Below are 27,509 nucleotides of genomic sequence, written 5' to 3' on the forward strand. Positions count from 1 at the left end.
TTGCAAGGGCCAAAATATTTTGCTGTTCCCAAGCTTGATTTGCTTGTTCAGGCTGAACAAGCTCAGCTCATATGCATTTAGAAACTGACTTGAATTTTAATTTTATCATAATGTCTAATTGGGCCTGCAGTGGTTGCCTCTAATTCCTACAAAGTAGCCCCTCAGCTTTTGCAGAAAGACTCTAGAGATTTTATAAGGTTATTGACCAAATCAGAAACGTGCAATCAAGTAAGGCAGAGTTACTATATCAAGTGTATGAGAGGCAGAATTTATTCTATTGCCAGTTATCCAGGGAGGAGCAAAGGCATATTGCAAACTTTACTGCAGAAAACAGGTGTTTTCTTAGTTTCAGCCCCTTTGTTTGACCATAATTATTTACAATCCACATTGTTCAACTTCCATTGTCACTTACTACTTCCTTCACAACTTCAAGGAGAGAGGAGACATCTTAGTGTGTAAAAGAGAAGTTCCAAGGGCATAACCACTCTTTATTTTAACATTGTAACATTTTATGTATGATATGAGAGAATTTTTCAGTGGTACTGCTGTGATCCATTTATTTTGTCTGTGTACATTAATCAGTTTCTGTCTTATCCTGTTCACAAAAAAAAACCAAAACACCAAAACAAAAAAAAGACGTATTAATATTAGAAAATGATGAAAATGGTGTAGGATGAATGACCAGAGATTCGACTGACCTCAGTGTGAGTTCAGTGCATGGAGCTTGTCATTCTTCTTACCTAGATTAAAAAGAATTTTTAAAATGTCAAAGCCACTTTCAAAGGCATGGCTCAGTTATACACATTTGCTCCTGGCATCTAAGAAAAAAACAATTTCCAAAGTTTGAGTGTCGAGTATGGAGCAGAAGTGACAGAACAGTTTGTCAGTGAAGAACAGTATATAGAGCTATTTAAAGAGTGTCCTCAACCTTTCCACCTCTTTTAAAACCTTGTGAGAGAGATTTAAACTTCTCATTTGCCAGTGGCCTACTGTCAGTTCCATATTTGTGTTTGTTCTCTCCATGCTATGGATGTAAGAGCACAAGAGCACATTATGGGGAGATCTTCCAAATCCTCTTTTAAACTCTTGTCTGAGAAAGAGCCCTCAGATTCAGCCAGGTCAACCTTGGCACTTAAAGTTCAGAGAAATACTTTTCTTTCCTTGATCTCCTTTTAAGCCAACTTTTTACAGTTGTTGGATTGAAATCTGACCTCTGTGAAGACAGTGAAGGTTTTATTATTGGAACTGATGAGTCAAAGGTTTTCAATATTTTTTAAATGTGAATTTTCATCTGAGATAAATATATATCTATCTATATCTATATCATCTATATCTATATCTATATCTAGATCTAGATCTAGATCTAGATCTATCTATATCTATATATCTATATCTATATCTATATTTGTGACTATGCAAATGCTTATGCTGATAAATTACTTGTAAGGCGAATGTTTTAGACTGTTTGTAAGCAGATTTCTCATATTAAATAAAATGCTCTACTAGTAGGAATTTTGTCCAATTGTTACAAAGAGTGCTGTTTTCAACATAACCTTCAGGGAAAATTAAATACTGATGGTACTTTCACGTGCCAACTTTTTCAGTGCTCACCCTCTCATGTATAATGGTAGTCTAAGTAGGTGCTACCACAAAGGCACTGTTGATTGCTGGCAAATCATTTATTATATAAGGAATCCTGCAGAATTCCTGATCTTTAGCCATAAGCGTAAAATACAGAAATGGAGCCAGAAGTAAATTATTATACGGAGTTTTAGTCTTTGGTTTATTTTCTCCTATTCTTAGCTCCTTCTTTGAAAAGGAACCTGAAAAAATTAAATCCATATTATGTTCACACTCACATCTGGCTCTTTTGGAGGTATCATTATACATGTTTTGTGCCAAAAATCGTGTAATATACAGGATCAGCTTTTATTTTGTGTCCAAGGGGGGTGTTTCATCATTTAATGAAAAGATGGTAAAGAGCACAGCTGATTTGAAGCAATTTGGAAGGAGTTTCACAAAATCATCATGGATGAAATAACACCTTATTATTGCAAAATCTGCCTTTAATATTTACTACTGTAACATTTGTTCTCTTGTAGTCCAAACACAGTAAATACAGTGATCATTGAAAATAGTTTTGGATATTTGTTAACATGTTTTTTGTGACTGTACCTATCGATCAAGTATTATTCAAAATATCACTTCTAGCAATTCTAAGTGCTAACTGAAAATAACTTCTTTTTCTTTATTCCCTCCTTTGAAGACAAAGACAGGGGTTTGTTTGCTGCAGGATGGTAACCAGGAGCCTTTTAAAGTGCGACTGCACTTAGCCAAAGATATTTTGATGATCCAGGAGCAGGATGTGATCTGTGTGTCTGGTGAGCCTTTCTATTCTGGTGTAAGTAGTTTTTATTTCTTCTTTAAGATGTTCTTTACAAAGAAACAGTGCTGTGTGTATGTGTGTGCAGGTGTATACATACATCTCTGTGCATTTGCTCTCATGGATTGGTATTTCATTTTATACTGTTAACACCAAGTGTATTTTAATGCTTCTTTGGTGAGTAAATATTAGCAACACTCATCTAAGAAGCAGCAATGCAATAATAAGGTATATGCATGACTGCAGCACTGTTTCTCTTCTCTCACCCTTGAGTATTTCAGCCAATGAATGTGGGAAGAATGACATGAGCATACCTCAAAGTACTTCTGTATCTGGGTATTGTCTGTGGAGTTGGTAAGATAATTATGTCAGGGCTTTGCTGGTTGAGGAGTTATCTTTTATCCCCTGTTGCTTGGGTTCTTTGCTGTGGTAGCCCAGAACTAGACTTCAGGAATGCTGTGAGAGTCACTAGCTTTAACAGCATGTCATATTAACAGAGATGGAACAGTGGGCTTTATGTATTACTGTTTTTACCTGATGTGTCAGATTCCTTATTTAAGCATCATATTGAATTTTGTGCATGAAAAACTACAATTATTTGGAAGATCTGTTAAATTTTATCCAGAATAATACTGTAGGGTTTAGAGCTATTGTAATGCAAAGTTTTTACTTAATATTAGGAGATAGGTACAAAAATAATAGAAAACGTTTAGTATTAATTTCTATAGAAATTTCTAAAGAAACTGTAATTATTTTTTGTAGAGATATTTTTAAGATTTATGTGAAACTATCATAAACATTCTGGTCTCCCTTTGAGCTAAATAAAATAATCATAGAATTTAATGTTTAATCTTGTGAGGCATAGTAGTGTGATGTCTGTTCATACAAATGTTTTGTTAATGCTATTATGTCTGTTTTATTATTTAATTGCTGCTGTTGCCACATACTTGCATGTCTAAATACAAGCACAATAAAAAGATAGAAAGCGCAAATGAAAAACAACTTGGTAGAATGTTAGCAGTACAAAGAGTGTGAAAGATTAATGAAAAAAATATATCAAATTATCCTTGTCATGATTATGAATATGTCAAGGTGAGTTCGTTGGAGCTTTTCTCTCAAACAAGAGGAACACATTGCTTAGAGTCTCCATAGAGTCTGGGTTTATTTGCTTGACAAATCTGACATTAGCTTCTGACTGTTTCATGCTGAACAAATGCAGTTTTCTAATACAGGTCAGTATCCTTTACGTGGAATATAGATGCTTCTTTTACCAATCAGAGTCCCTTGTTCTTCAACAGGCAGGACATAGAGCAGCCAGGATAGAAAGAAGTTATGAGTTCAAGCTCAAGCTGTAGTTGTTCAATTAGCAACATACACTGTGGCACCATTATTCCACCAACACCATTCTGACTTTATTTATTAAAAGATTTTATCACTCAGAAATATGACTTTCATTATTCTGCTGTAATATCTGTAATATCCTGCTGAACTTGTTATTTAAATGTCTTCATGAAATGCATATTAATTTTTTTTTCCCTTTTTACAGCAAGGCTGTCTCTTACAGTATTTCTCCTTAGTTTTGCAAAGGCTCTGTGGAAAATAATGGATTATTTGCTTCCCCAGTTAAACTCCCCCATGTTATTTACATATTAATGCATAACTTATTACCTGATTGATACTAGTGTTGATGCAGAGTTTATTTTCCTGGGAAGTGTCATTGTTAGGGTAGTGACTTTTGAACACTGTACTCTGATTTCCTTTAGGATTAAGGCTAGGTTTTTTTAGCAGTAGGTTCATTCCAACTAAGGATGATTGGCATTCACAGACAGTTAACTGTCCTTTTGTCACAGGTAACTTGAATAATCTGGAATCATTACCTTGATTATATACTATAATCACAGAAGTCCCACAGACTTCCTTTTTTTTTTTTTTTTTTCTTTTCTTATTTTTCCTCAGTTTTACTCCTGATTTTTCAGGTTTAATTTGGGTTTTTTTGCTTATTTTTCCTTTGTTTTACTTTGTTTGATTCATTTTGTTCTGTTCTTTCTGTCATTCTAGATAACTGATTGAATTTCTCTTTCTTTTAGCTGAATTCTACAGGGCAAGGGATTTCATTAGCAACTGACACTTAATGCCTCAGGGTATGCACTCTATGAGCATAAAAGTAAAATTTGCAACTGAGGAACAATAGTATTGCTAAATTTTACAGACAAGTAGCTACAGTAAAATAATTTTTAATCTGTTTAAATAAATAATCTTTAAATAATTTGATTAGAAGGTTTTGCTTTATCACTGCTGCACTGGTATGGAACGAAAGGCTATTACTGTGTTTCTAGTTCAGAACAGTGTCTCTTCTGTTTGTTGACTCTGAATCAATTTGCATGCTCCTCTGTGTAAGACAGTCTTTAAACAGGCACTTAACGTTCCAGCAGCATCCAGATCTGCATCCTGTGGAATAATCTAAATAAAATCAATGGCTCCTTAGGAATGAAGTGCTGTTTAATGTGAGTATATGAGATAAGGACCTAGTTCTTAATTTGGAACACTTCCTTTTGGTGTTAGACAGTTCTAGTTTCCAAAACTAAAGAGACGCAAAGAAACATTGTTTCTTCTTTTATTGTGTAGAGTTTGGAGTAAGAAAATAAAATGTATAAAAGCTTATAAGCAAATAAAATAGTGTTATACACTTAAAAAGGAAAGCATCTGTTTTTTTGGAGGGCTGAAAAAAATGATAATCATTAGTGAGGGTTCTGCAGCAATTATACCTGTAGCAATGCCATACAGCATCAACCTCATTGAAAAGATCATGGACTACATTTAAATTTGAGCATCAGTTGCATCAATAAGTATTAAATATATTTATTTTAGTGTGCAATAAGAAAGTATTGCTTTCCAAGAGAAAGAAATGTAGTGAGTTCAGCATTCTGCTGCTAGCAGATACCCAATGTAGATTTGAGCTCCGGTGCAAATGACCAAAAGTGGGACGAGAACATATTGTGAAACTCAAAGTGTAGAAGGCAGTGTTGTTACTGATCCAAATTAAATCCTTACCTGTAGAGAGGTTTTATGTTATGGAAAGTGTATGCCTCAGTTGGAGTGGCTTGTGTTGGAAGAATATACTCCTGTCCCCTAGGTCAAGTACACCGTTTTCTCCCAGAGCAGTTGCAAAATGTCCTGAAAAGAATTGAATTAAACCATATGGGAACCTCATCACTATTTATAGCAGAATAGTAGAATATCTTTATCTATTCTTTTAAACATGTTTCTTTATTTACTTGAAATTGTGCTCACAAAAGTTTGCTGTATGGTGTTCCATATAACAATGTCCAGTGAAGCAGCTCCCACGCTTTTTAGACACACATTTAAATAGCCTGGACTAACCAGGATGACCTAATGCGGAACTTGGTGAAATTAATGATGGGAGAGGTGATAGCCTAAAGTATGGCATATCTGAAGTTAATTTGTTCCTAGGAAAGGTTTTGATATTTGCCATTCCAGAATAATTTTTTTTATTTTAGGGTTAATCTTTGCAGTTTCTATTACCTTTCTTGAACATCTGAAATTCAAGGAAAAGGATTATTGTACTATAACAAGATAAGCAGTTTATCTGTTTAGGAAGCTGTGGATTTTTGCTTATTTTCTTTATAAAATTTTGTTCATTAATTGTACTCAGAATTATTTCTATACATAGACTCTATGTGCATGTGAGATCATAAATTAAAGATTTGACAATGAACCATCTGACAGAATGGATGATTTGAATCAGCAACTCTTTTTTCTAAAAGAATTAAAATAAACTGCAAGCAGCTGGCAAATTTTTAGCTACCTGGATAGTTTGCATTTTTACAAAATTTTCTTAAATATTCTTTTAAAAGGTCATAGATTTTAGAAAATACTGCTAACTCACCTGATGATAACATACAGATGAGTCACGTTTCTTTCAAGCAATTTATTTCTATGCTGCTGTGTAGTAAATGCATTATTAATTAAACATTAGGAAGTTCTTTTAGTGGTTTGATTTTTTAATTAAAGATCTTTGGGGAAAATTTGTGTGAAGGTCAATCATAATTCAATTCTAATAAAAAGTGTGTGAATGGGGTTTTTTTTTCGTGAATTGATGGAGCAACAGCTCTAGGAGTAGCATGGCATTTGTCCAAGCTTTTAACTGAGGTTGATACAACTGTATCTAAATGTAGCCTATGGACTGTAATTGGTTTTGTGATTAAAAAAACTATCAATAGACACCTTTACTAAGGCCAGGATATAATGCTGTCTCAAAATGTTGCACTGGAGCCAAATCTGTTTTCTGATGTTGTTGACACACTGTTTTTTTTGGGGGGGGGAGGGGTTCGGGTTTTTTGGTTGTTTTTTTTTTTTTTTTTTTACTGTAAGAATAAAAAAACAATTATGTCTCCCTTTTAGGGTTGTCTGTATGCTATTGTGAAATCAAGTGCTGAAAGATTAATAAATATATACAAAGCCCATAAACTATTAAAAAAATTAGTTGTTAGATATTTTCTAAATTTCTTTAGTTTTGTGTAAAAAAAGTCTTTTAAATCAAAAACTTTACACAATAGATTTTTTTCTTGATTTTTAAAATTTCAATAATAAAGTTACTAATTTTAAGAAAAAAATTAAATTCAGAACACCTCACTTTGGGATGACATGCCTGGGAAGTCACATGAATTTATTATATTTTCCTCGCTTGATTTTTTTTTTTTTTCAGGTTTCCTGAGAAATAATTTTGTATTTGTTATATTGGATCATTCTCTTTTGAAAATTATTCATGTTCTTGTCATACATTTTAGTATTGGTAAAAAAGATTCAATTAACATTTGCAATTTTAATGAATAGATATAGAAGAAAAAAATTAAAACTTAAAATGATAAATTATAGTTTAGACTTATTTTCTCTATTGTCACTATTTAGAATTCTGATTCTGATTTGCGATTGAATATTATAAGCAATGCCACAATGGAACTACCTGTCTTGTAAAGAATTGCAAATATGTACACAGATAGGTCACCTTTCAAGCACTTTCCATTCTTGTTACCTTCACGAAGCTACCAGTAAGAATCTTTGGTTTTTTTTATCTTTTTGGTATCTGTCAGCTATTCAGTGGAGTGAATCCATTTTTGCACTGAAGTCGTCAAGTATCTATCAGATGGGGGTAACTTTTTTCCCCTGCCAATCTGGACAGCTTTAAAGTGACAACCTGACAGATGTAAATATGATTATTTAGGGAAAGCCTAAGGCAGCTTATTTTTCTGCAGCTACTTAAAAGTAAAAAGCATGGCAATCAGCCGAGGTCAAAAATGCCATTTATAATGCCAGATTTGAAAGAAAATAATGACTTTTCCTCATTGGAAGAAGGCTTTTCCTTCAAAAGAAAGAAAAATATTGCAAGTCAGAAAAAACTGAGAGAACCTAGAACAGTGATAGCAGTGGATGATGTAAGGCAGTAGCTGGAAACTACAGAGAATGTTCCTTATGAAACCTGGTGGGAGTTCAGATCGTGACCATGGGTTTATAGGTTTCTCTTTTATTTCTGTACTAAGAAATGCAGTCTTCCTGAAGTGAATCAATCATATGAGTGGAAATTTTATAACTAGATATTTAGGTGAATGTTTCAGCTTTCAAGTATAGGCTGCCAGACCAGAAACATTATGAAGTATGAAGTGTTGAGAGCTTTTTTCTTATTCTAGTCACTGTTAGCAGCCTGCATGACACTGCTGTGTTTGCCACCCTCAGTTTCCTGCACAGATGCAGGGGAAGGGGGATTTCCAGTTGACCAGGCAGGTTTCAGCCCTCCCTTACTGCCAACCTCCTCCAGCTGTATGAGGAACTGAAATAATGAGACAAGCTTCAAATGCCACATGATGAAAGTTGGTAGCAGAAGAGCAAGTCTGCTGGCAAACCTTGTTAACACTATTAATTCAAATTGGGAATGTGACTGACCTGTGTCCTGTGTCCTTTACACTCAGAATGAGTATAAAGCTTGCCCAGGTAAATCAATCTAAAGAAATGTCACTAAGAAAGAGCAAAACATTACCAAAAAGAGGACTTAAAACATTGAAAATGTATGCAATGAATAAATAAAATTTTAAAAATCCTCATTATGTTTTCTTATTTCAAAATGTAGTAGGATTACTAATAGCTGATAAACTATCTGAGAGTGTGGCCTTGAATGTAATGTGGCATCAAATGTTACCAGGTTGATCTAAGAAGCTGATGCCAATGTATTGATTTGTCTTTATACTATTACATTTTAAAATGTATGTTCTAATATTTTCCTCCTTTTTTTCTCCTACATCTTTCCATGTCACTATACTATTGTTGATTCCTCTCCATGTCTATTCCTTTTTTCCCCACCTTCTGTTTTGTGCTGCAAAACTTTCAGCTTTTTATCATCTTCTTCCATATGTAAAATACCTTCGTCTCTCTTCTAATCCTCTGAAGAGAGGTCTTGTTTTCTGTCTGTACCTAGGCAAACTAATTCTTTATACCTTTACTCTTGTAAGATGAATATCCAGACTCACCAGATGAATTACCACACACCGGGAAAAAAGACTGAGAAATGGTATTTTTAAGTTTCGCATGCTGTTAGCTCAGTTTTGTTAAGATTCTGAAGTTTCTTCATCCTTTTGTTCAACATGTATTTGACTTCTTTCATAGAGACACAGTATTAGATTATTAGATCCCATTAGCTGACTGCTTTATATTATATGAGATATAGTTTGAAATGATTGCTAACAAAATATTTTTTAAGTCTGTTAAGTAATTATAAACTTTCTTTTACATCATATACCATTCAGTATGTAATACTTGAATTTTTACTGTGCTCCAAGATGTAACTATAAAATAACATCAACTTTTGACTAAATATAAATAGTTAATGATTACCTAGGATTCTGTGTTTTACTTTCCTCACTATTTATGTTGTTCTGTGCTCACAAGGTCATTTTTCACTTCTGATCTTACTTACAATGACATTTATGTTCCCCAGAAGATCATGTGGATTTTAAGAAATTTTAGCAGCTCTTTACTGAAAGCCTAAAACACATTGTTTCTTTTTCACTGTATAGCTCTGAGGAAGATTTTTTTTTTTTTTTGGCAAAACTCTTTGTTGTCCTTTACAGTCAATTTACTGAGACACATGGAAAATGCTGACAGCATGGCAGCAGCTTTGTGTTTTTCAGTAAAGTGATAACTACTTTTGTTCTGTTCCAGGAAACAGCAAGAACACTACTCTGAATCTTGTTTTTAAGAGTCCTAGGAGCTCTGACCTTCCTTCTGTTTGATATAATGTAGATAACAAATGTGAAAATGGAATTACAAGCTCACAGAACACCTTGTGTAGTCTTGATAGTGACCTAAGTATCTTCTCATGTCAACCAAGTTTTATTTTGTAAACTTGGAGATGAAGTTGCTTTTGGAATTTGCAAAACCACTGCAAATTTGTAGTATATCATATGGTGCAAAAAGAGGGGAAAGCATAAAAATATTAATAGAGAATCAATAGAACATCAGTATTTTAACCTGAACAACAAAATAGTCAGTCAGGATACTTTGAGAACTTTGTCACTCGTACAAAATTCTTTGCCTCCAGAGTTTCTGCTGTGTTTTATTAATGAATAGTTATAAATATTTTTACGAACTTAAAGCTATTAGACCACAGAAAAGCATTTTATTATTGTTGTTCAATTGAAATGCTAATTAAAGGCATCAGAACAAAATAATTTGCTTCAGATTTCTGGTTAAATTTATTTTGTCCATTAATCATTATAGTAAAAGTACTTTACATTAAAATAGATTGCTTTGCTGGCAAGGTATATTCTATTCAGCTGGGTTGAAAATGGCACTGAAAATTAAACTTGGTTTGGGGTTTTTGAGGGTTACATGAAATATATCATGTGCAAATCAAAGGGTAAAACTTACTTAGACAAAGGAATTTTCTGCCAAAACATTTCAAAGCAAGTGTCTATCATCAAAATACTGACTCAAGTTACTTTGTAAGTCAAAAGGGATGGATTTATCTTCTTCAAGCTAAATTTGACATCCTGCCTCTATATTCGATGCAGTTGATTAATACCTAATTTGGACACCAGCTTTGACCTGCCAGGATTGAATGTGTTTATTTTTCTTTATCAATTACAAAAATAATCTTGCATGGAAAAATGGCTGATTAGAGCTGGGGCTTTGTCCCAAACCAAAATTCAGGTGTCTGAAACGTCTGATGCTTCTAACTGTTCTGGAAATGCTGTTTCACTATAAGGTTTATATGGGGTTTTAAATTGCAGACTAGGGGATTATTGATGGTCTACTAAAGAAATTTTCAACTTGTATGTAATTCTGATTTGTGCTTTGAAAGGTCATTTGCATGTTTGTTATTGTTAGCTAACTTGCTGTAAAGAAAATAAGCAAAGTATTATTTCTACAAATAAGCAAAGTATTATTTCTTTATTGTAAAACTGAGATGTGTGTTGATTTAGCCTAGATTAAATACAATGCCTTCCCTGCATAACACACATCACTCAAGTGAATCTAGTTTTCAATATGTTTTTGAAGTGAAATTCAATTAAGTAACTGTCTGGCCCAAAATATATAAGGTCAAATTTCAATGGAGATAGAAAAGAAACTAGAAAAAATACTAGAGAAAACCCTCTGATACGGTATGTTGTGCTGAAAAAGTGTCTTAAAATTTTTCTGGCTTCCTTCCTTACTTCTATACAGTTTTGCCAATTTAGAAATCTTCCATGCTAGCCCGACTTTTTTTCACATAAAGAAGTAACACTGAACTCCAGTGTGAAATCTTTCTAGTTTTCTGTCAGACAGCACTGGCAAACTCACAGAAGACCCTGGATCTAGTGTTTGCAGGACTGGCTTGATTCTGCCTTTTGTGAAAATCAAAAAGTGTACTTTATTGACTCTTTTTTGTGAGTACTTTTTTTATGGGTACTTAGGCACCACGTGTTGGGCTAAGAAAGACAACAAGGCAGAAATATTATTCAGTATAGTTTTCCATTAGGTTTTTTAAAAATGTGGCTTCAGTTTAGAATATGTTCAGATGCCATTATTTATGGTGACTACTGACATATCATGAAATATAGAAATTTTTTTTTGCATCACAAATTTTTTTTTACATTACAAATTACAAATTTTTTCACTGTTTTGTTTGAAATTCAATCCATGTGTTGTCCTTTATTCCATTCATGGTTGATGTAACACTAGCCAGTTCAAGCCAGTTTAGTGAAAGGTTGCTATTTTTCAATGTCATCTTAGCACAAGTGTGTTCTATTTGATTTGAGCATGTATAACAAAAAATAACAGAATATATTGACTAGAGTGTACAAGTCAAGTTCATGTTCTTAACCTCATGTTCAGCGCAAGCTGGAGGTGGAAAAAAGATAAAGTTAACAGGAAAAATATAGCTCCCAGTGGAGCCACAGCTGAGTGTTTTCTGTTCATTTATGTAAACTCAGCTTAGACCACACATGAGACTGTGGCCTGTATTGGTTTATCCTGAATGTATTGTCAGCACCATTACCTGCATCTGATACTGTGACAGACGAAAGGTTTTCTAGGTTTTCTGTGTTCAGTCTGTGGCCTCGACCCAATCTGTGGGAACTGCATTATGAAAGTTTCTTTTTAGAGGTTTATGTTAAAAATAAAAATTGAAGTGTTTGGCTATTTAACAGCAATATATATACCTTTTTCTTAGAATGAATATTTGCAAGCATTTTGCATTTTGCGAGCATTAGCCTAAGTGAATAATAATGGTAGTCTCATTTTAGGCAATCCATTTTGTCTTTCAGTCCAAAACATTGGATGAGTTTATGCTTGCTCTTTCCGTGCTTGCTCAGTTCGTTTTTGTCACAGCTGTGAAAAAATAAACAAAGTGACTTGATTTTCACCAAATTTCTGAAATAACAGTTTTCCAAAACTTTTATGTGGTACCTCCTTTGCTTTCCTTTCTGTAAATGAAGTAAGGATAAAAAAAAATACATATATAGGTATTTCATCCTTTCTGTCACTGCTGCATTTCTGATGATCTATTCAAGTCTGACTGACACTGACCATCTATGCTAATTGTGCTGAAATAAATATAGTTAAATGTAACATGCATGCAGACTTATGCCATGCAATAGATATATAGGTAATTAAATGAGAGTAAAATCTAGACCACATGTAGAGAGCATTCAAAAATCTTCAAAATTGATATATCTGACTCTGGATATATGGTATATCTGCTAATACATTATTTTGCCACAACCTAAATGTACTAATTCTAAATGATCTGTAGTTATAAAGTTATAGAGAGAGTAGGAAAAAAACCAAAAAGTCTTATTTCTAAATGTTCATATCTGAGACAGATAGTAGCCTACAGTTTTTACAGCAAAATTTTTTGACAAGAAATAAAAGGAAAAAGATGGGCTGCTTTTATTAGTTGTAGGTTATGGTTTATGATTTTTAAACTATTGCTCTGAGATCAACAGTGGCTGGTGTTGTATTAGCTTCTGGTGGTTTTTTTTTTTTGTTTGTTCTTGTTTTTTGTTTTTTGGTTTTTTTAATTTGGATTGTTACTGTGCTTTGAAATGTATTCATGCAACGCGTGCACTTGTTAGGCTTTGGTTAACATCAATGAGTGGTTATGGTGTACACAAGTTGTTTTCCTTTCAGATGAAACTGAATTGGGAAATGCACTGCAGGAATGAACTGTGTGTACTTCAACATGTAGTGATCAACCTGCAGATGGGACCAGTTTAGGACTAGTCAAGGTCTTAACCTCTGAAATGTATTTGTTGTACCATAATTGTCCAACTCCAGAGTACTGGGTTTTTTAAACATTGCAGTACTTGCTAGGATGGTGTGAATTGAACAAATGATTATTTGGCTTTTTGTTTTTTGAGACAGGATCTCTTCTTTTCTTCCAGGCTTTGTCTTTTTCCTGTGGAGCATAGGTTTCATGGGATTTTCAGTTCACGAAGTCAGAACTTCTTTAAAACAACAAAAATCAATGTTGAAAAAACTTAGTGAAATATAAATATAGTTGTTTTGGCAGAAGGCATTAAATCTAGCAAAACTTGATTTCTTTTTTCCAGGAAAGAACAGTAACTATTAGAAGACAGACTGTAGGAGGATTTGGATTAAGTATAAAGGTAAGATGATATTTTTGGTCTATTTACTGCATTGTACACAAAGCATGTCTTTTACTGTTAATGAGTCCAAACTATTTTAGAGGACTAGAAACAAGACAGGAAACACATTCTTGTATGTTAGATACTGTTACAGCAAGCAACCAGAACTACGCTGCCCTATGGAATAGAAGGCAATCATTCCCTTAAAATTCAGGCTGACCAACTCTATAATAAGGTTTGATGTAAGAGTTGTGAAGTGTTTTCAACTGTATAGACTGTACTTGTTCAGTCTATACAGTTGAAAACTGTATAGACTGAACAAGTACAGTCTATACAGTTGAAAACACTTCACAACTCTTTCAGTCTTTCTCTCTAATTTTAATAGTTATTAATGAATAACTAAATTAAATTACAGTGGCAGGCACAAGGAACAGCCAATACATTCATCATCAATGTTGCTACGAAGAATATCACATTAATCCATTACAATTCATTAGTAGGACAGAAAGTGTTATTGCATGCTTGTATTATTTATTTTTGTGTAGATCAAGCCCAGACAGCATTTTTTCATGTTACTTTGTTTTTGCTTTTATCACTAAGATTTAAGAACTTATACAAGTGTAGGTGATCCTTTTTAGGAGAGGGAGAAAGGGTTAATAATTTTTGTCATTGTAATCTATGATTTTGAAAACTGTACCTTTGCTTTGAGTCAGAGTGTAGACAACACAAGATTAATTTTATCTTCTACACACAGCAGTTCTCAGTCTCAAGATAGCAATGGAAAAAATGAAGTGTACTTCACATGAATGCAAAGAGGCCTAAATTACGCATATAAAGTGAAAGTATAGATTTTCCTGTGACATCTGGTGGTACTGACCTTATAAGTGACTCATAAGAAGGATTAATGTGCATTTGTGTTGTCATTGATAAGAATATGACTGAATAGAAGTATTAATTTTTAAAAATATCTTCGTGCACTTGCTGTTATCTTGTTGACCCATTAAGACCTCTGTTCAAGGGAAACTAATTGCTATTTTGTCACCAAAGTTTCTCATCAGTTTGGTCAAAAACATTTAAGATATTTTTTTCCTCCAGTGTCATTATACGTTATAAAACACTGAATAATAGTGAAGTAATGAATGTCAGTGCAAAATCAAGTGTATGGGTAAATGAGGTTTTATTTAAATGCTGCTAAGAAATAACTGGTTACAGTAAGGACTTTAGATGATTGGAGAGCAAATCTCAAGGGTCAGTGAACTGGATTTTTACATATACTTTACAGTGAGTTGTCATTTAGAATTAGTGCCAATCTCAAGATCACATTATTTACGTGTTATGTACATTGCTTAAAATAAAACATTATTTAAAACATCATATAAAATACATAGAGAATGTGCAATGGTCTTTCCTAAATTAATAGTTAAGTTATTCTTAACTTTTTAAAGTAAATTTTTTTTTCTATGATTATTTTATGTCATAGATATTTTGATAAAATTTAATCAAAGTATTGGAAAGGTGAAGATACATAAAGTCAGGTGTGAATAGACAATTTTTCATTTTTTAAAGTAAATTGCAATCAGGTAATGAAATCCCTTCAAAAATGTCATTAAAAAGCAAAGAGTTCTTTTTAAAAAAGGAATCTTAAACTTGTTTGGATGGCATTGATTAGATAATGAAAATGAGAAGTTGAATTCTGTGGTCCAGGATGTTCTGTTGATGTGTTTCAGCTAGTATGATTTATTACTTTATAATGACTTATTTTTTAAAAAAACAATATTTGATAGGTCCCTTTATTAGTAGTTCTATGTTCTCACAAAGATGGACAAGCAGTTGCATAGCCAACGCAATCTAAAAAATAAATTCCATTATTATAATTTTAAACTAATGTAAAAAATGACTTAGAACAGGAACTTACAGTAATTTTTCTTTTTTAGTTTAGTAGGCAAACTTTATGAAGACTCACTGAAATAGACTTTTTATTTATGGCATGAAATGACATGTCAGTTCCAAATATTCTGAAAAGTGCCAGTTTTCTGTTTAAAATTCAATCATGGTTTGCTTCTTGCAGATGAATACAAGTTTGCTGCTGTGGTTTTTTTTTTTGTTGTTTTGTTTTGTTTTGTAAGATCCCTGAACTTTAACAAAAAACTTATAATAAAAGATTAATTTTAAATAGAAATGTAATTATTTTGAATTTGTGCGGAAAGTAGAGGTCTACAAGTCACCCTGAAAAAGTGAGAGGCTTCTCCTCCTCGTGTCAGTAACTTCCATAGCCCCTCAAAGTACAGTAGTTTCTGTTTTACTACTCCCAGACTAATTAAAGATGGGGGTAATTTGAGGACTTGCTTTCTGGCTGTGATGTATGTCAGAGGATGCTGTTTATCTGAGGTGTTAATTGCAGCAACACAGTGATTAATGACACTCACTTTAGAGTACTTGCTTGGGCTTGGTTATGAATTTGCCTAGTTTCAGCTAGCAGGTCTGGGGCATTATCATGTTGGTTTTTTTTCTACTAACTTAAAACATCCATTTACTGTCAGAAAACTCACGTGAACAAGTCACCTTTCAACTTTCTCTTGAATAAATTTTGAAAATGTCTTATCCTACTGCAAGTATTTAGAACCCTTGGAATTATTCTTTTTCTGAAGACCAAAGAACAAATTCCTAATAATTCCAAAAGTAAACTAATTATATTTTTTACATGTCTATGAAGGAAACTCTTCTCTTATAACCTGGGTATTCCAATTATATCTGTAAAAATCAGAGATTCAGCTAACTGCTGAAGAAAAACCCTGCTTGTAAGGTTGACTTATGCCCAAGACCTAAACTTCAGCCCTTTAAGAAATAGATTATAATCCACTCTTTTAGGGTTTGAAAATGTGGTGTTTGGCTGTATGTCTTAACTGAAGTTAGTGGTGAAACTGTGATTGAATTTGAAGCAGACCTGCTCTGGTTTGCACTCTTCTGAAGGAATGACTCTCTTTTCTGAAGCCTCCTGTTAAATGTTTGTGTGTGGAGTAATAGCCATAGACATAGAATTTGGAAAGTGTAGTATTTCAGTCATTTATCACATCTCTGACAAGTTTGAGATGCAGAGCCTTGACAAAAGAAGCTGCTTAGTGTATGATTTTTGAAAGAACATGCTGGTTTTCAATAATTGGAGTGTAGTGTTCCTGAAGAAATAGGCAACAAAATTGAGAGTTAATTAAACAAATTGAGGTTTTAGTTACAGTCTGACTTCTGTCTACCAGGACTCAGTACATTGCCATTATTCTGCCTCTGTTTTGATCATTCTTTTAAAATGATGAACAGCATCACAGATCTTCTGAGATTCAGTTTGACTTTCCAATTTAACTCAATCAAAATTCAGTGTCCATAGACCTTTAAGCTATTTTTGCTAGTGGAAATTCTTCCTTTTACTATGAAGTCATAGTCCCTGACATTGTCTAACTCTGATGATGGGAAAGTCCAACAATTGGTCTGATATTTTATGAAGTTTTTTTTAGAAAATAAAAAACTAATTTCCTTGTTATACTTAGAACCAAACCTCCCCAGCCTTTGTCAATAAAGTTACTGCTTCCAATTGCCCTATTTTTCATATGTCAAAAACTTCTGAAAAAAACCCTTGCACATAAAAACTGGGATAAGAAAAAAATTTTAGGAGTGTATCATGTAATACTTTGAAAGAGGTGTGAGTGACCTCTCACCAGTAGTGGCTAACATTTAGGACAGTGACCTTCAAACAGCTGCCCATGATTAGAGCTTCCTCTGCCCCTTCTTGCAGGACCACCTCTGCAGGTGGGAAGCTACTGTCATTCCAGGTCTATCCCTGCTTAAGGAAAAATGACAAAGAAAATTTGCTTGACAAAGATCATTGTTAGAGTATGGCAGAGGTCTGAGCCCTTAAGTCTTCAACACCACTATTTGATGTATTTCTGTCCATCCTCTGGTCTGAGGTTATAACTACATGTCTACTGGAGGAAGAGAAAATTTAAAGCAATGAAAAAGTTGCCTCTGTTCCCAGAGGTTTCTTCAGAAGAGTATCCTCTGAGATTGTAAAACCAGATTTTAGAGATGCATACACTTTTTCTTCTACAGGACAGAGAATCAAGAATGGAGAATGCAGGATGCAAGGCTGCAGTGTCAACCTGAAGTAGTATTCAACAAGATGTTGGTAGAATATACACAGTTTGCTACAAATTGCTGACAGTGACTGGGTATACATTGTTGGCCAACTATTTGCTGTTTCCAGTTTTGATTTTTTGTTACTTAGAATAGTAGGTACTACATCCTTTTACTGATTTAAAAAGAAGCCTTCATACAGGTCATACTTGGATGCAATGAGAAGAGATAATTCTCTTCAGTAGGAAAGTACTGAAAGCTTCCTCAGATCTTTAGTGTAAATGTGTTTAAGTAGATTAAATACAATGAGAGAGGAATAATCATGTTGTGTGCATTGCAGGCTGGCTTAGTAATAAAAGTAATTTCCTACTTTAATGGAGCCTCAGATCTAAGGAGGCAGGGAGGCCATGTTAAACCTCACACTTCTTTGCTGGGCTTTAAGTATTCTGGATAGTGCAACATGTGTGTAACATTGGAAGCTTAGGAAGAAAGTGACACAGCTTTTAGGTTTTTTTTGTTTGTTTGAAAAGTTTTGAAGAAATTAAATTTTCATGTGACTAGAAAATTTGAAGGGTATAGGTAAAAACTTATGAATTTAGTGAGCTTGAACTCATAATCTGCAGTGAAGCCAACTTTTACTGTTGCAGTTCTTCTGGTGAAAACTATTGAAAGATATTCAACAAGATATAGTAGTGATACGTTCCATGCTTGTCAACAGTCATCTCATGCAATTCAAGAAGAACTTTTCCTGTAGACATACAATTGTTGTAATATTACTGAGATCCCTATTAACTCAGTGTTTTTAGGGCCATTTGCATTGATAGCCACTAGCAAAAGGAATATTTATCCTATTCAGCATTCTGTGGCTACACAGGAAATTAATCTTTATTCTATGACAGACGGAGGTGTTGAGTGCAGGAGTCTGTTCAGTTTCAAACACTTCGATACTGCATGAACAAGGCATTTCTGCTGTTCTTTAAGGATTGAAATACCTATGTCAGTCCTTTTCACAACCTAACACAGGGTGCCTGGACCTTAAAAAACCATCATTTCCAAAGTAAAATCTGTCTGCTGAAAAGAAGAGTAAGCAAACCCTTAACCAGTATTCCTAATCAAAACAACAGTGTGGTAGACACTGGTTTCTGGTGACCTGAATTTGTACAGCTTGTATTTGTGTGAGGAAAAAGTATTTGTGTCTCTGTTTGACTTTGACTTGCTTTTTCATTTAGGGTTTATTTTTATTACTTTGTTCTTAAGCACCATAAATATTTCCAGTCCCAACAGGATAAATTGAATGAAGCAACAGCATTGAATTGTTGTCGAACTGTTGAAACCATTATTTAGTTTTCCTTTATTTCTCCCCGTTATTGAACACCTACTGTTCCATTTTGTAATGCTTCTTTTTCTGTTCCTTATTACTTATGCCACTTCTTTTCCTCACTCTTTGTGCTTGTGTGACAGACAGAAACAAATAAAGGCTGCTTTTGACTTGAAAAGTCCAAACCTTCTTTCTTGTGCTTTTGTTTACCTCCTTCTTGCCAGCATGAAAACGAAGTGGTCACAGTGTGATTGCTATTATAGTTGGATGTCCATTCTGCTTTTACAGGACACATTTCATACATTAGGCTCTCCAGAATTCACAGAAACTGATGTCTTTAAGTCTGGTAGAGTTCTGTATTCACTTCCTGAGCTAATGATGGCAACTGAGAACTTCTTTATGTGAGATAGTAAGGAATTAATCACAGTCAAATATTCATTAGAAGAAGAAGAAGAGGTGCAGAATCAGAGTTATTTGCTCAGTCTCTCTAAAACCTCTATTTAGAGAAAGGGTAAAATATAACTTTAAGCAAAAAGATATTTTTAGTGATTGCCATTTATTTTGTTTTCAGGGTGGAGCAGAACATAGTATTCCAGTGGTCATTTCTAAGATTTCCAAAGAACAAAGAGGTGGGTATTGGGTGTCAGCTTTTTACACTGTACTTTAATGTTCCCTTTAGAAAAAGGTATATTAAATCTTGAGATTCTTCAGTCAATGTTAAAAAAAATACTGTTGTGGAACCTTTTCTCTCCCATGTCTTTATGATCTCTCCCTTCCTCAAAATCTTTTTCTGAAAAAGTACAGAATTGATATTTGGAATAGTTTTTAAAGTCTTCTTTTTTTTTTTTTTTTTTTTTTTTAGAAAGTAGAAATAGGAAAGTATCAATAGAATGAGAATTTTAATAAATTTAATGAAAGGCAATGATTTAGTGGCTTTGACATCCCAGTAGCTATTGTGTGAAAGATGTAGCAGATTAAATGTTTGGCTCTTAAATCATAGTAACACAGCAGGAGAACGCAGGACTTTTTAACCTGGTTACTCAGGTAGTATTTCAAGTACTTTGAGTACTGCATAAAGTTTTGGCCATACTTATTTTTAATAGTAACAGAACTGGTGCTGAATTTCTGTATTGATTTAACTGGCAACATTTTCAAATTATTGGAATGATACATGGATAATAGTTAAACAGCTCAAGATGTGCGTAAGTATGAAGGAGGAAGGTTATGAACCAGTACTAAAAATGTATACTTTATATCTTTGTTATGTTTGTATATTTGTGTGAGGCCAGAAATGCAAACTTGGAAACATTCCCCTCCATCTGTAATGCAATAATTCTAGAATTCAGCTTCTCCTCAACTAAAATGTGTATTAAAAAAAAAAAAAACCCTCTTTCTCACCCACTCAGATAAGTATGGAAGAATCAGCATATTGAGAACCAAAAGCCAACCCTGAAAGGTAGATGTGAAAGTTGGAGTTAGGGAAAATAAGGAATAGCATGGAGTGAACCCCTAAGGAAGGCAATAAGGTTAGCCTTAAGAATTTATACTTGTGACTACAGTCTTTTCAGTATACATGTAACTAATACATAAAGATGTGCCATATATTACATGCAGCACCTATCAAAATGCTATTAAGCACTGCAGGAAAAATAAGAAAGATATGCTTAAGTTTAATTGAGCACGCTGAAGTGCAATTTTATTTCTGTCATTATTTTTTTTGCTGCAGTAACTGTTGCATTGTTTCTAGCTCCAATACCTAGCTGTGATATAATTTTCATTACTGTTTTCAATACAAATACTGCTGATTTTTGCAGAGCTAGTTTTGAGTGATTTCTCTTTTGTAGGAGACTGCTGTCTTGAGATGTAGAAAGTTTCATGCTGTGTTCCTGGACTAGAGAACTTTGATAAAGAGAATGCTGTTTGACCCAAAGCCTATGCCTCAAAATAAATCAGAATATTTTTCCTGCAATAATTTAACCATCAGTTTTTAAATACACTAATAGGACCATTCCATCAAACAAAGACTTGAGTATCATAATTTACATCAATGTTGATTCCAGTTTTACAGCTTATGTAAATAAGTAAAGTTTTTGGATCAAGTCTGATACTAGCTTCATACAGACAGTCTCTTCTATGTTGATATGGGGTACTGTAGGTAATAATTACATGTAATCTGGAAATATCCCTTAATTCTCATGTTCATATTCTCAAAGGTTATTAATGCCTTTACAGAAAAATAATCTTTTTTATATTTCTGGTATACTTATAAGGTGTATTTGAATGAGATAGCTCTGAAATGAAGCACAGTGTTTAAAAATTGCAAGTGTAGAATTAGATTTTATAAATGTCGTTGTGATACAGCTTTGTTCTTAAAATTCAGTTTGGCTGGTGATTTTTTTACAATATATTGACTTTCTAGCTCTTCAGCATATGTAAGGGTTATCCAGCATTCATAGCCCCTATTATTTATTAGATTTTATCAAAGATGCAAGATCTAAAGAGTCCTTTATCTTTGGTAAAAATCTAAAAATTAAATTTGTTATTAATAAGACCTCTGGAATCTTCATGTTGCTTTTTTCTCTTTGTAAGAAATTATCTCTCACAGGCAAATAAAACCTAGTCCAGCAGTCATTTCCTATTCAGAAAAATATGGCCCACCTTACCAGAATGGCCTGAAGGTGCTAGTGACTGATGGATGAAGTTTCATAGCTGTGTGCTTGGGCTGAATAGCCTCTTTTATTGTAACACTGATACACAGTATTTTGGGTTTCAAAAAGAAAATACAAGTAATTTTATTGGAAGTTTTATGTTGGAGTTTTTATTTTTTTTTTTTTTGAAATTTTAAAAGATTGTGCAAAAGCAATAAATAAAATAAAAATTTTTGTACACAAAATGTTGGATGTTTTGTACAAAGTGAGTGAAAAATTTGCTTTCTGTTTTCAGCGGAACTTTCAGGTTTGCTCTTTATAGGAGATGCAATTCTGCAGGTGAGTAAAACTGCAAATTATTCTGTCTGTATTTTTCTAGAAAAGTGAAATGAAATCTATGCTTATGAAATGTAGAGTAAGTCTTCTCTTTATCTTTTTAATAACAGATTAATGGAATTAATGTGAGAAAATGCAGGCATGAAGAAGTGGTGAGCTTTCCTGTTTTTTAGTCTACTTTTTGTCTTTTGTAGTTGCTGAAATGATAGTGTATGCTGATAGCAATGCAGTGGCATCAGCTGTTTTATTGGTATTCTTAAACAAATATGCCTGTACCTTCTAACATGACAAGCAACAAAGTGCAATCTCTTCTTCCTAAATCTGTGTAATTGCTCTTCTCAGATAGGCTTTTCTATATTAAAGGTGATTGTTTTATTATGAAGATTTGAGCTGTACAAATTCCAGCATTTCTTCTTCCAGCTAATAGCTGTCAAATTTTAGCAGCGCTACACCTTTCTGGCTGTGTGGGGTCATTTTAATTTTAACAGCTGTAATTTGCACTATGTTGGAGATTTGTTGTTTGGTTACTTTTAATCCTATTTAAAAAATGACAGAAAACTATTCATCTGCCACTCATCCTCTGGCTATTCCTTATGCTCTTCTCCTTTAGTTAAGATGCTATCATTTTGGTTATAAAATAAAATTTTATTAAGGAGATTTCTTCTAGCGAAGAAATTTTGAGAGATCTGTAGTAGTCTCGTTCCACTGGTGAATCAGCTTTGCTAAATGCATCATGTATTTTAGCCTTTTTTTTTTTTTGACTCTTAAATAGTTTCAGAAGCAGAAAACCCTTTATTTCAGAAAACAATACCAGAAATTAAAAGATTACCAAAAGAACTACCTTTAAATCCTGTTTAGCTCCATAGCATTTGTATCTCTATTTTTAAATTAATGTAGTACTGACATATTTGAAAGCTTCTCTTTCTGACTCTTTGCCAATTCAAGGATGCTCTTTGTGTTTCATCCAGCATTCTGCTCCATGACAGATCAGTGAACATGTGCTGTTAGGGTATAGAAGGCAGGAGCTAATATAGATGAAGTTCTGAGGAAGAAGTTTACTGGAGGCTGAAAGATTAGATCACTGCACTATTCTTCAGAGTGGTTTTGCAAATTTTTTTCCTTTTGGAAATCTACTGAAAATCCTGCTTCATTCTTCAGAGCCTTCATCATACCCCCTTCTGTATATACTGGCTAATAGTTGTATTTATATTGCTTTAAGTTTGGGCTGCACAACAATGATCAGGTTGTAAATATTTTATAAGTTTACTGCAGTTGATTTATTTATTATGCATTAATATGGCAAATCTCTCATTAGGATTTAAATGTTAGAATTTAAATGTTGGAATTACAAAACATGAGAAAGATATTACTAAAAGAGTAGCCATGTACACTCAAATGAGATGGAAAATTAGTTATGATATCAGGATTTTATTTTCTGTTTTCTGAGAGATCCTCTAAACCCTCAAAATGATACATGAATCTTTTGGGTATTTATGATAAGGTTGAAACACATTCATGGGAAGAAAAGAGGTTTTGGAAAAGTTGAAAGGGGCAATTCACACAGAGTAGCAAGTGTTATCATGTTAAATTTTGATTTATACCTTATTTATCTAACATAATCTCCTTCTTAAACTCCTTGTAGATAATTCTCTATGAATGAGAAAAATAGTGTCTTACCAGTTTTGAATGTGCATTTATGTATTTGCAAATTATTTAGGAATTTAGAAAGCAAATAAGTTCTAGATTAAATCCTTATTTTAATTAAGATAAATTTTTAATATTTAATAGCAAATATTGATTAATATTTAAATAGGATCAAATGCCCATATGACATTTTATAAAAGAAAATATACATAAGAGTTATGGATATATAATAGAAATAAAAAAGCCAAAGTAAATGAACTCTGATAATCCATTTTTTTTCAGAAACATTCACTGTTATATGCTGCATGTTTATGGAGTAAATTTGTTGTAAAGTTGCAATAATGGTAATGTATGTGGTTCTACCTTGTGTGGTAACCTGTGGGTTAAGGCTTAGCCCTCAGTAAAGAGTAAGCACATCAGCTGGTGTGCCAGCAGGAGTCACGGGTAGGGTTTTGTCTGCAGCATGTCCTTTGCAGTTTGAGTTGCGCTTGAACTTCTGTCCTTTGGGGTCTTTATCAAATACAGGGTCTGTAGCTCTAATCTCAATGTAATATAGAGTAAATAGAAGTGTGTGGAGCCTAGTTGCTTGCAGCAGGGAGTTGAACAGGAGTTGAAACTTAATTTTCAATCCTTATTGCATCTAGGCACTTTTGCAATGGCTCTGCAATGACACCTAAACTTGTAGCTTTGTTTTGTTCTGAGTTTTTCTGTACCTAATTAAGGCTTAGCAGGTACAACAATGTTCTGTAAGGATGTGTTAGTGTTTGGGTTGTATTAATGTCTTAGAGAATTTTCATTGTAAACCAGTGGGTAATTTTTTTCAGTGGATAATACTGAAGATACCTGTAAAAAAATCAGACTTTTATCTACAGTGTTATGCTGATGTGCATTCATTATTTTCCTACATGCAAAATGTGTTGCTGCTTATGGAAACTTTTTAAAGATATGTCATGTCTTCATAGCTCTGCAATGAAAAAATCTGTGGCATAATCACTGCAGCCTGTTGTATGAAACTGATGATTAGTTGACTCTTGTATTTAATCTTGGTTTACTGATAACCATACTAGGTATATGAAATTATTTGAGTTTCAAAATTAGGTCGTTTAATCAAACTCATGGCATCTTTCATAGCAGGGAGAATCTTTCCCCAAAGTACAGTGATCTTAGTTAACATTGTGGGCACTCTGTTGTTTTTATTGTCTTTCATTACTCTTGACATTAGATAGGTAGATAGATAGATGTGGAGGGATAGAATGTAAGAAAATAAAGATAGTGCAGAAGGTAGCCTCACCCCTGAGGAGTTGCAGCTGTACTAATCACCAAAGATTAGGAACAGGCCTGCCCTTAATAGGCCACAGCTGTGTCCAACAAGAAGACCAGTGCTACAAAAGAGTGGGTTAGCTGGTTGAGGATGGAGTTGGTTGTCTTGTGAAGAAGCAGGAGTTAGTGCTGTGAGGAGCTGCCCATAAGAAATCACCAAGAAGGTATGGGAGCTTTGCAATAAGATGACAGCAGATAGATTGAAAGAAAGCTGGAGTAACAGATTCTCATAAGCCTAGATAGGTTGGTTTAGTCCGTTCTTAGTATACCTTACTGAAATTCTTTATATGGTTCCTTTCTGATTATTTTTTTTTTTTTTTAGCTCTAGGTGAATCACTTAATCTTGAGTTTAGTTTTCTGCTTGTAGATGGTGAAAATATTGTTCATACCATGAAAGCAGATGATGAGTTTCTGTCAGAGACTGTCTGTGTTAGTGTTGTTTGTCTTGGGTTGTAAAGAGCCCCAGCTGAGTACTGGATAACATTGCTTCAGTCTTAGTGCTCTCGTGTGGTAAGGTAAGGACATGGTCTCTCTGGTGAAGTGTCAATACAGGAGGAGGCTGCAGAAAAAAAAATAAACTAGCAATTTAGAAATAAAAAATATCTCTCAGCATCTCTAAAACTGGCAGTTTCAGTCCCAAAAATGCAATATGAACATGTGAATAGAAGGAGAGTCCCTTATATTTGTTTAAATACACAAATGTGTGGTCTTTTTACTCAGGATGTTTTCATTATTCCTTTTCCACTAGACTCTCCTTCAAATTTTTCAACAAGAATTTTAAAAGCTTGAAATTAGATTAGACAAAGCCAAAACTCGCGTCTGTCTGTGAATAGTTAATAAGGTCTAGCAATGTATAGCTTGTTAGTCCACACACCTAGTGGATGTGGTAATCCATTGTAATAGAGATGATTACTTTTAAGGCTGGAAATTAATGTATTTCTAGCTTTTACCTCCATTTATTGTCCAGATATAAAGATGTATAGACAAGCATCAACATAGTACGTTTGTATGGATGTTTTTGGTGGTTCTGGGTCTAGCCACTATGTCACTAAACGGTGAAGATTCTGGGTGAGAGTGAGGGGCACTTGAGCCACTTGTGAGTGGCTATGAGTAGGGGAGTATGTCAGTTCAGCTGGATACTACCAAAAACCTCATGTTGGATATCCTGTTTGGGGTTGTAGTGCACCAAATCATCTAGAGCCAAGGTAGAATTGCTGTTGAATGAAGGCTGATATGTTTAAGTTTGTCCATGTTCTTAATGTTGTGAATGAAACACCTCAGATAATACCAATAACTATGGTTACGTATCTCTGCATCTTAGCATCTATTTTTTCCTCTTAGGAAATGAAGAAATTAAATTACTATGGATATGAAGTAATTTCTTATTTCTTCTATTTGGGGAACATTCAGGGAATGTTTCTAATAAATGACAGCTCGCATGTGTCAGTTTATGTGGCATTTGGGCTTTCCTTCGAAAGTATCAGGAAATGCTCATGTACTTGCAGGTAGCTATAAAGACAGAATAGATATTCAGGCTTTTGTGGATTTTATGTAAAGGTAACTACAATGTGTAGCACTGTGGTTGATTTCATCCACTGCTTGCATTTTACCCAAGGCACTATTTTTTCAGAAGAATGACCTGATGTGAGATGTCCTCGTGCACTGTATTGAATCTTTTGCTTCCCCCTTTTCTCAACATTCACAGCAGGGCTTTAACTGTGCTGACCCTCCATGAGTCATTTATGTTATATGAAAATGACAGTGTAGGGATTATTGTTGCTTAACTGCAACTATTTGCAGCTAATAAAACTCTTACTCTGGCTTTTCTGTTTGAAACTATGGTCTCATTAAAACTGATTTTTTTAAACTCATTATTAATAGTTTTGGCAATGTTTCTCATAAATGTTTTTAAGCAGAAGAATGAGCCTATTGTATTTTTAAGACAGGAAACCAAATTATCTGAAATCTCACTCCATCTTGACCTTTTGGTAAATTATGGTTTTGTCTTATCTTTTTTTCCTTAACTATGAAACAGAAGCCTAGACTATTACAGGATTTAGCTTTTTGAATTTGATGAAGTACTTCTGAATCTGTTATAGAAAAGTACCTTTGCATTAATATTTTGCAGTTTCATGAAGTGATAACAGCGACCTGCAGAAACAGATTACCACTTGCTCATGTTGCAGAGATCCTGTACTTTATAACTCACAGCACAGCCATTTAATCCTTCCCCCTCTAGACAGAATGGCGACTCTAAATGTGGAAGCTGCACCGTCAGTGCTTCTAAGACTATAATCAATCTCCAGTTTTTGACTTCTGAATTTAAAAGTGAAATGTAAACTTTCTGGAAATCCAATACTTACTCTTTCCATACAGCTGCTGTTTTCTAAGACTTGAGTAATAACAAAAATAATAATAATATTAGCAAACTGATGTCACCTTAGTTATCCCAGCATAATTAATGAAAATACCTGTTATTGAATATCCTAATGCTCGTGAAATTTGAGCTAATAAAAATCTGTCAAATATTTCAGCACTGATTTGAAATAAATGTCCATCAAGTGGAAAAGAACCTAGCAGCTGTAAATAGCCTGTTTAAG

General features: G+C 33.7%; 1 protein-coding gene across 3 annotated transcripts in view; it reads left to right on the top strand.

The window, feature by feature from the left end:
- The window catches only part of SNTG1 (syntrophin gamma 1), a 316,227-nt gene that overhangs the window by 166,222 nt on the left and 122,496 nt on the right, over nucleotides 1-27,509 (top strand). For 2 of the 3 annotated variants that reach the window (XM_018910030.3, XM_050971479.1), the window contains exons 3-7: nucleotides 2,267-2,401; nucleotides 13,486-13,542; nucleotides 19,533-19,590; nucleotides 21,905-21,948; nucleotides 22,056-22,097. In XM_018910030.3, the coding sequence (XP_018765575.2) occupies nucleotides 2,267-2,401; nucleotides 13,486-13,542; nucleotides 19,533-19,590; nucleotides 21,905-21,948; nucleotides 22,056-22,097 (336 nt within the window). The remainder of the gene's footprint in view (nucleotides 1-2,266; nucleotides 2,402-13,485; nucleotides 13,543-19,532; nucleotides 19,591-21,904; nucleotides 21,949-22,055; nucleotides 22,098-27,509) is intronic. The other variant, XM_050971480.1, reaches the window with a different exon arrangement.

Source organism: Serinus canaria, chromosome 2 (genome assembly GCF_022539315.1).
Source record: "Serinus canaria isolate serCan28SL12 chromosome 2, serCan2020, whole genome shotgun sequence".
Lineage (NCBI taxonomy): Eukaryota > Metazoa > Chordata > Aves > Passeriformes > Fringillidae > Serinus > Serinus canaria.